Source organism: Entelurus aequoreus, linkage group LG09, assembly GCF_033978785.1.
Source record: "Entelurus aequoreus isolate RoL-2023_Sb linkage group LG09, RoL_Eaeq_v1.1, whole genome shotgun sequence".
NCBI classification, from domain to species: Eukaryota; Metazoa; Chordata; class Actinopteri; order Syngnathiformes; family Syngnathidae; genus Entelurus; species Entelurus aequoreus.
The window spans coordinates 76,528,246-76,539,353 of record NC_084739.1 but is presented as its reverse complement, the minus strand read 5'-3'; the positions used below and the strand labels follow the sequence as shown (position 1 = coordinate 76,539,353).

The window sequence follows — 11,108 nt, the reverse complement described above, 5'->3', positions numbered from 1 at the left end:
TTGTGGCTTCTACTTCAAATAAACAATCTTTAACACTTCTATTTTAAATAAACAATATTTGACGCTTCTTTAAATAAACAATTTTTGATGTTTCTTCTTCAAACAATCTCTATTACTTCTTCATCTCAGAAACAATCTTTGTGGCTTCTACTTCAAATAAACAATCTTTAACACTTCTATTTTAAATAAACTTCTCCTTCAAATAAACAATTGTTGATGCTTCTTCTTCAAATAAACAATCTTTAACACTTCTATTTTAAATAAGCAATCTTTGACACTTCTTTAAATAAACAATCTTTGATGCTTCTTCTTCAAACAATCTCTATTACTTCTTCATCTCATAAACAATCTTTGTTGCTTCTACTTCAAATAAACAATTTTTAACACTTCTATTTTAAATAAACTTCTCCTTCAAATAAACAATTGTTGATGCTTCTTCTTCAAATAAACAATCTTTAACACTTCTATTTTAAATAAGCAATCTTTGACACTTCTTTAAATAGACAATCTTTGATGCTTCTTCTTCAAACAATCTCTATTACTTCTTCATCTCATAAACAATCTTTGTTGCTTCTACTTCAAATAAACAATCTTTAACACTTCTATTTTAAATAAACTTCTCCTTCAAATAAACAATTGTTGATGCTTCTTCTTCTTCTTCAAATAAACTATCTTTAACTCTTCTATTTTGAACAAACAATCTTTGACGCTTCTTTAAATAAACAATCTTTGATGTTTCTACTTCAAACAAACAATCTGTATTACTTCTTCATCTCAGAAACAATCTTTGTGGCTTCTACTTCAAATAAACAATCTTTAACACTTCTATTTTAAATAAACAATATTTGACGCTTCTTTAAATAAACAATTTTTGATGTTTCTTCTTCAAACAATCTCTATTACTTCTTCATCTCAGAAACAATCTTTGTGGCTTCTACTTCAAATAAACAATCTTTAACACTTCTATTTTAAATAAACTTCTCCTTCAAATAAACAATTGTTGATGCTTCTTCTTCAAATAAACAATCTTTAACACTTCTATTTTAAATAAGCAATCTTTGACACTTCTTTAAATAAACAATCTTTGATGCTTCTTCTTAAAACAATCTCTATTACTTCTTCATCTCATAAACAATCTTTGTTGCTTCTACTTCAAATAAACAATCTTTAACACTTCTATTTTAAATAAACTTCTCCTTCAAATAAACAATTGTTGATGCTTCTTCTTCAAATAAACAATCTTTAACACTTCTATTTTAAATAAACAATCTTTGACGCTTCTTTAAATAAACAATCTTTGATGCTTCTTCTTCAAACAAGCAATCTCTATTACTTCTTCATCTCATAAACAGTCGTTGTTGCTTCTACTTCAAATAAACAATCTTTAACACTTCTATTTTAAATAAACATCTTCTTCAAATAAACAATTGTTGATGCTTCTTCTTCTTCAAATAAACAATCTTTAACACTTCTATTTTAAATAAACATCTTCTTCAAATAAACAATTGTTGATGCTTCTTCTTCTTCAAATAAACAATCCTTAACTCTTCTATTTTAAACAAACAATCTTTGACGCTTCTTTAAATAAACAATCTTTGATGCTTCTTCTTCAAACGAACAATCTCTATTACTTCCTCATCACATAAACAATCTTTGTTGCTTTTACTTCAAATAAACAATTTTTAACACTTCTATTTTAAATAAACATCTTCTTCAAATAAACAATTGTTGATGCTTCTTCTTCTTCTTCTTCAAATAAACAATCTTTAACACTTCTATTTTAAATAAACTTCTCCTTCAAATAAACAATTGTTGATGCTTCTTCTTCTTTGAATAAACAATCTTTACCGCTTCTTCAAATAAACAAATAACAGATGTGTGTGTGTGTGTGTCCAGCGTCGTCCAGCAGGGGAAGCCACGCCCACATATGCAATCGCCAGCAGCTGCGGGGTACCACGCCGTCACGCCTTCAGACCGCGCGGGTGCCGCCGCCGCCTACGGCCTGCGGAGACCAAACGGCGCGGCCTCCGTCCCCATCATCCCTTCCGTCCTCGGTCGCCACGACGACGAGATTTCCTGTATGCAAACTGGAGCCACGCCCTGCCAGGAGGCGGAGCGAGAGCGACTGCGGCGGGGGGAGGAGGAGGAGGCGCACCTGAGGGCGTTGGCGCGCAGGCGGCGGCAGGACGGCGCCTGCGCAGCGCCGCCGCCCGCCAGGGAAACTGTCTGCTTCGTCAACCTCCACGTGGGCGGGGCCGGCGGGCCGCTTTGTGACGGCCCCACCCACACCCAGTTACTAAGCCCCGCCCCCCACAAAGACCTGGCCCAATGAGAAGAGAGGAAAAGGTCGAGTTGACTCACCAGCCAGAAGTCCTGGGAATGTGCTGACGGACGCAAAGATGGCCGCCGCCCAAACAGGAAGTAGATTTATTTCCCAGACAGAAGTGGACGAACAGAAAGCAAAAGTTGTCAGTGTACAAAGAATATATGAATACATCTAAATATACGGATATAAATATACGGACGTCTGAAAGTTACACAAGAAGAATGATCCACCTTTTTTTTTTCTTCTTCTTCTTCTTCTTCTTCTTCTTCTTCTTCTTCTTCTCCCTTTTCTACACGCTTCTGTTCGCCGACGAGGGCGGGGCCTCCCGGGTGACGGCCCCGCCCCCCCCACCCCTGTCGTTTTGACACCTGTCTGCCAAGAATCACAGTGAATGTGTGTGCGCGCGCACGTGCGTGTGTGTGTGTGTGCGTGCGTGCGCGCCTTCAAGTGTTTTTTTTTTTTTAAACCTCGCTATTGATCACTCACACGCTCGCGTTTGCACGAGGAGACGAGGAGACGAGGGGACGAGGAGACGAGGACGCACACTTCTGGTTGTTTTTTCATGCGGTTCTCCATCTTTGTTGGTGACGAGTGGCGCCACCTTGTGGGCAGTTTGAGTGTCGACAGAAGAAATAAATGTCTCTATGTTGTGTCGTCGCCATGGCAACCCTTTGTCGTGCCCCCCCCACCCCCCAAGCAGGACAGCCGAGGAACACAACGAGGAGCCACAATAATAATAATAATAATAATTAATAATAATACAATAACAATCACTCTTCCTCCTGGTGAATAGAGCAGTGATGTGTTGTTACCATGGTAACGGGAGGAGGAGGAGGAGGACCAATCAGATCGTGTCGCTTTGCTACGTCCAATCTAAAATATTTGAGGTAGAAAATAAATATTCTTTTGCTTAATTTACTGATTCATCAAGTAATCATTTTCATTGTTCATGTGTTCATTCATTCATTCATTCATGTGTTGATTTATTTGTCAAAATGACTTCTTGATTCATTCAGTCATTTCTTTATTGATCATGTTAAAGTCAGGAAACTATTTTCACTGCATGACGTAATCACTGTCACTTTATCACTCATCACTGTATCACTGCATGACTTTATCACTGTGTCACTTTATCACTCATCACTGTATCACTTTATCACTGCATGACTTTATCACTGTGTCACTTTATCACTCATCACTGTATCACTTTATCACTGCATGACTTTGTCACTGTGTCACTTTATCACTCATCACTGTATCACTTTATCACTGCATGACTTTATCACTGTGTCACTTTATCACTGCATGACGTAATCACTGTGTCACTTTATCACTCATCACTGTATCACTTTATCACTGCATGACGTAATCACTGTGTCACTTTATCACTCATCACTGTATCACTTTATCACTGCATGACTTTATCACTGTGTCACTTTATCACTGTATCATTTTATCACTGCATGACTTTATCACTCATCACTTTATCACTGCATGACTTTATTATTGTGTCACTTTATCACTGTATCATTTTATCACTGCATGACTTTATCACTTTATTGCTTTGTCACTCATTACTTTATCACTTTATCACTGCATGACTTTATCACTGTATCATTTTATCACTGCATGACTTTATCACTTTATCACTGTGTCACTTTATGACTGTATAATTGTATCACTGTGTCACTTTATCACTGTATAATTTTATCACTGTATCAATTCATCACTGTCATTTTATCACTACATGACTTTATCACTGTATCACTTTATCACTGTGTCACTTTATCACTGTATCATTTTATCACTGCATGACTTTATCACTGTATCACTTTATCAATCATTTATCACTGCATGACTTGTTCAATGAATCACTTTATCACAGGATCACTTTATCATTGCATCACTTTATCACTGCTCCACTGCATCACTTTATCACTGCTTCACTTTATCACTGTCACTTTATCAATGCATCAATTTGTCACTGCATCACTTTATCACTGCATGACTTGTTCAATGCATCACTTTATCAATGTATCTATTTGTCACTGCATTTGTTCAATGCATCACTTTATCAATGTATCTATTTGTCACTGCATGACTTGTTCAATGCATCACTTTATCACTGCTTCACTTTATCAATGTATCTATTTGTCACTGCATGACTTGTTCAATGCATCACTTTATCACTGTCACTTTATCAATGTGTCACTGCATCACTTTATCACTGCATGACTTGTTTAATGCCTCACTTCATGACTGCTTCACTTTATCACTGTCACTTTATCAATGTATCTATTTGTCACTGCATCGCTTTATCACTCATCACTTTATCACTGCATGACTTGTTCCATGCCTCACTTCATGACTGCTTCACTTTATCACGGCATGGCTTTATCACTTTTTAACTTTAACACTGCATCATCTTATCACTGCATGACTTGTTCAATGCATCACTTTATCAACGTATCCCTTTATCACCCATCACTTTATCACTGCATGACTTGTTCAATGCATCACTTTGTCACCGTATCACAGCATCACTTAATCACAGCATCACTTTATCACGGCATGACTCAATCACTTTATCACCACATGACTCGACCACTAGGTGTGTGTGTGTGTGTGTGTGTGTGTGTGTGTGTGTGTGTGTGTGTGTGTGTGTGTGTGTGTGTGTGTGTGTGTGTGTGTGTGTGTGTGTGTGTGTGTGTGTGTGTCAGCTCATAAAGAAAGTGTGTGAGCGGACGCTCCAGAAGGTGTGCTGGGTGAGGTGCAGCACAGGTAAACGTCTCCAGGTGAGGTCTGCCCTGTGGTCACATGTCAGGTGATGTCACCCTGTGGTCACATGTCGGGTGATGTCACCCTGGGGTCACATGTCAGGTGATGTCACCCTGGGGTCACATGTCAGGTGATGTCACCCTGTGGTCACATGTCAGGTGATGTCACCCTGTGGTCACATGTCGGGTGATGTCACCCTGGGGTCACGTCAGGTGATGTCACCCTGGGGTCACATGTCAGGTGATGTCACCCTGTGGTCACATGTCGGGTGATGTCACCCTGTGGTCACATGTCAGGTGATGTCACCCTGTGGTCACATGTCAGGTGATGTCACCCTGTGGTCACATGTCAGGTGATGTCACCCTGTGGTCACATGTCAGGTGATGTCACCCTGGGGTCACATGTCAGGTGATGTCACCCTGTGGTCACATGTCAGGTGATCGTGATGTCACCCTGTGGTCACATGTCAAGTGATGTCACCCTGTGGTCACATGTCAGGTGATGTCACCCTGTGGTCACATGTCAGGTGATGTCACCCTGTGGTCACATGTCAGGTGATCGTGATGTCACCCTGTGGTCACATGATTGATTGATGAGTGATAGCCTCCTGCTGATGAAGCTAACGAAGAGAACTATTATTAGCAGGCTGACATTTGCTCACCTTCAGTCCGCGCTCTAATTACCAAGCTGCTCTGCACTCTCTCTCCAGCTGTGTGAAGTTTGGGGAAACCAAATCACACAGGAAGATAATTTTTAGATGATCCCCCCCACACGCTGACTGACGCTCAACACAAACATGAGGATAAAAACATCTAAGATCAAATGATCATGATTAAAAACATTTATCTAGGATGTAATCATGATGATAAGAACATTTATCTACAAAACCCAAAAGCAGTGAAGTTGTCACGTTGTGTAAATGGTAAATAAAAACAGAATACAATGATTTGCAAATCCTTTTATTCAATGAAATAGACTGCAAAGACAAGATATTTCATGTTCCAGGCGGAAAAGTTTATTTTTTGCAAATATTAGCTCATTTGGAATTTGATGCCTGCAACATGTTTCAAAAAAGCTGGCACAAGTGGCAAAAAAGACTGAGAAAGTTGAGGAATGCTCGTCAAACACTTATTTGGAACATCCCACAGGTGAACGGGCTAGTTGGGAACAGGTGGGTGCCATGATTGGGTATAAAAGCAGCTTCCATGAAATGCTCAGTCGTTCACAAACAAGGACGGGGCGAGGGTCACCACTTTGTCAACAAATGCGTGTCCGACAGTTTAAGAACAACATTTCTCAACCAGCTATTGCAAGGAATTTAGGGATTTCACCATCTACGCTCTGTAATATCATCAGAAGGTTCAGAGAATCTGGAGAAATCTCCGCACGTAAGCGGCAAGGTTGAAAACCAACATTGAATGCCTGTGACCTTCGATCCCTCAGGCAAAAACATACATGTAAGATAATAGTATGGTGATAAAAACACACACACACACACACACACACACACATATATACATATATATATATATATATATATATATATATATATATATATATATATACATATATATATATATATATATATATATATATATATATATATATATATATATATATATATATACATACATATATATATATATATATATATATATATATATATATATACATATATATATATATATATATATATATATATATATATATATATTATATATATATATATATATACCAATATATATATATATATATATATATATATATATATATATATATATATATATATATATATATATATATATATATATATAAGATAAAAGTATGTTGATAAAAACCTATATGTAAGATAAAATTATGTTGATAAAACATAAGATAAATATGTTCATAAAAGTATTATGATTAAACATATATGTAAGAAAAAATATGTTGATAAACGTATGTAAGATCAAAGTATGTTTAAACAAATCCATCCATCCATCCATTTTATACCGCTTGTCCCTTTTAGGGTCGTGTAAATGATAAATGATAAATAAGATAAAAGTATGTTGATAAAAACATATGTAAGATAAATATATGTTGATAAAAGTATGTTGATTAAACATAGATGTAAGATAAAAGTATGTTGTTGAAAACATACATGTAAGATAAAAGTATGTTAGTAAAAGATATGTAAGATAAATATATGCTTATAAAAGTATGTTGATTAAACATATATGTAAATAAATTATATTGATAAAACGTATGTGCTGACAAAAGTATGTTGATTAAACATATGTAAGATAAAAGTATGTTGATTAAACATATGTAAGATAAAAGTATGTTGATAAAACAAATATGTAAGATAAATAAATGTTGATTAAACATATATGTAAGATAAACGTATGTTGATAAAAACATATGTAAGATAGATCTGTTGATAAAAACATATATGTAAGATAAAGGTATGTTGATAAAAACATATGTAAGATAAATATATGTGTATAAAACATATATGTAAGATAAAAGTATGTGTATTAAACATATATGTAAGATAAAAGTATGTTGATAAAACATATATGTAAGATAAATATATGTGTATAAAACATATATGTAAGATAAATATATGTGCATAAAACATATATGTAAGATAAATGTGTATAAAACATATATGTAAAATAAAAGTATGTGTATAAAACATATATGTAAAATAAAAGTACGTGTATAAAACATATATGTAAAATAAAAATATGTGTATAAAACATATATGTAAGATAAATGTGTATTAAACATATATGTAAGATAAATATGTGTGTATAAAACATATATGTAAGATAAATGTGTGTATAAAACATATATGTAAGATAAAAGTATGTGTATAGAACATATATGTAAGTATAGGGCTCTTTCTTACTGTTGTCTCACAGATGCTGACTCCAGTTTTCTTGCATATTTTTCCTCTTTTAAAAGATCATCACTTGAGGTTGTGGGATGTTGTCCTCGGTCTCCCAGCAGGCTGGACCTTTACAAGCTCGCCATGTTCTTTGTACTTGTACTCACTTCACAGAACAATCAAGTTCTTTTCAAATAAATAAATAATAAATAAATAAATTACATCTTTCGTGTTGGCGCCATGATTCATGTCAATCCACCTGCTGCAACAGCCCTCCAAGGTGTAAACACTCCTTTTAACTGCAGACTAATAAACACATTTCATCTGATGCAGGTGTTGGCTTTGGAATTGAAAATGACATTTATATGTATATATATATATATATATATATATATATATATATATATATATATATATATATATATATATATATATATATATATATATATATATATATATATATATACCCAGCGACACCGAAAGGGATAAGCGGTAGAAAATGGATGGATGGATACATATATATGTACTGTATATACACACACACACGCCGGTCATGTGACGGTAAGTCAAATCAGATCTTTGCCATCTTTCATCCTCGCTCTCGTCTTCTTGACTCATGCTGGACTTTGCGCGTCATACACACACACTGAAAAAAACATATAAATATATACACACACACACACGTAAACATACACACACACACACTGAAAAACACACGTAAATATATACACACACACTGAAAAACACATATAAATATATACACACACACACACGCTGAAAAACACACGTAAATATATACACACACACACTGAAAAACACATAAATATATACACACACACACACGTAAACATACACACACACACACTGAAAAACACACGTAAATATATACACACACACACTGAAAAACACATATAAATATATATACACACACACACGTAAACATACACACACACACACTGAAAAACACACGTAAATATATACACACACACACACTGAAAAACACATATAAATATATATATACACACACACACTGAAAAACACACGTAAATATATACACACACACACTGAAAAACACATATAAATATATACACACACACACACGTAAACATACACACACACACACACTGAAAAACACACGTAAATATATACACACACACACACTGAAAAACACATATAAATATATATACACACACACACTGAAAAACACATGTAAATATATATACACACACACACGTAAACATACACACACACACTGAAAAACACACGTAAATATATACACACACACACACTGAAAAACACACGTAAATATACACACACACACACACGTAAACATACACACACACTGAAAAACACCCACGTAAACACACACAAACACGTAAACAATCACACACACTGAAAAACACCCACGTAAATATACACACACACACACACGTAATCATACACACACACACTGAAAAACACATGTAAATATATACAAACACACACGTAAACATTCACACACACACTGAAAAACACGTAAATATATACACACACACACGTAATCATACACACACACACTGAAAAACACATGTAAATATATACACACACACACACGTAAACATACACACACACACTGAAAAACACACGTAAATATACACACACACACGTAAACATACACACACACACTGAAAAACACATGTAAATATACACACACACACGTAAACATACACACACTGAAAAACACCCACGTAAACACACACAAACACGTAAACAATCACACACACTGAAAAACACCCACGTAAATATACACACACACACACGTAATCATACACACACACACTGAAAAACACATGTAAATATATACAAACACACACGTAAACATACACACACACACTGAAAAACACACGTAAATATATACACACACACACGTAATCATACACACACACACTGAAAAACACATGTAAATATATACACACACACACGTAAACATACACACACACACTGAAAAACACACGTAAATATACACACACACACGTAAACATACACACACACTGAAAAACACATGTAAATATACACACACACACGTAAACATACACACACTGAAAAACACCCACGTAAACACACACAAACACGTAAACAATCACACACACTGAAAAACACCCACGTAAATATACACACACACACGTAATCATACACACACACACTGAAAAACACATGTAAATATATACAAACACACACGTAAACATACACACACACACACTGAAAAACACACGTAAATATATACACACACACACGTAATCATACACACACACACTGAAAAACACATGTAAATATATACACACACACACGTAAACATACACACACACACTGAAAAACACACGTAAATATACACACACACGCGTAAACATACACACACACACTGAAAAACACATGTAAATATACACACACACATAAACATACACACACTGAAAAACACCCACGTAAACACACACAAACACGTAAACAATCACACACACTGAAAAACACCCACGTAAATATACACACACACACACACGTAATCATACACACACACTGAAAAACACATGTAAATATATACAAACACACGTAAACATACACACACACACACTGAAAAACACACGTAAATATATACACACACGTAATCATACACACACACACTGAAAAACATGTAAATATATACACACACACACACACGTAAACATACACACACACATTGAAATACACATGTAAAAATACACACACACACACGTAAACATATACACACACTGAAAAACCCCCACGTAAACACACACAAACACGTAAACAATCACACACACTGAAAAACACCCACGTAAATATACACACACACACGTAATCATACACACACACACTGAAAAACACATGTACCGAGGATGTCGTTGTGGCTTGTACAGCCCTTTGAGACACTAGTGATTTAGGGCTATATAAATAAACATTGATTGATTGATTGATTGATGTAAATATATACACACACACACACACATAAACATACACACACACACTGAAAAACACACGTAAATATACACACGTAAACATACACACACACACTGAAAAACACACGTACATATACACACGTAAACATACACACACACACTGAAAAACACATGTAAATATACA

At 35.2% G+C, this 11,108-nt stretch overlaps 1 protein-coding gene across 1 annotated transcript in view; it reads left to right on the top strand.

The window, feature by feature from the left end:
• Window positions 1-3,077, top strand: part of LOC133657037 (pro-neuregulin-3, membrane-bound isoform-like) — an 84,071-nt gene extending 80,994 nt beyond the window's left edge. Inside the window, exon 9 of the mRNA XM_062057920.1 lies at window positions 1,897-3,077. Coding sequence (XP_061913904.1) covers window positions 1,897-2,332 — 436 coding nt within the window. The 3' untranslated portion in view covers window positions 2,333-3,077. The remainder of the gene's footprint in view (window positions 1-1,896) is intronic.
• Window positions 3,078-11,108: the final 8,031 nt, after the last annotated feature.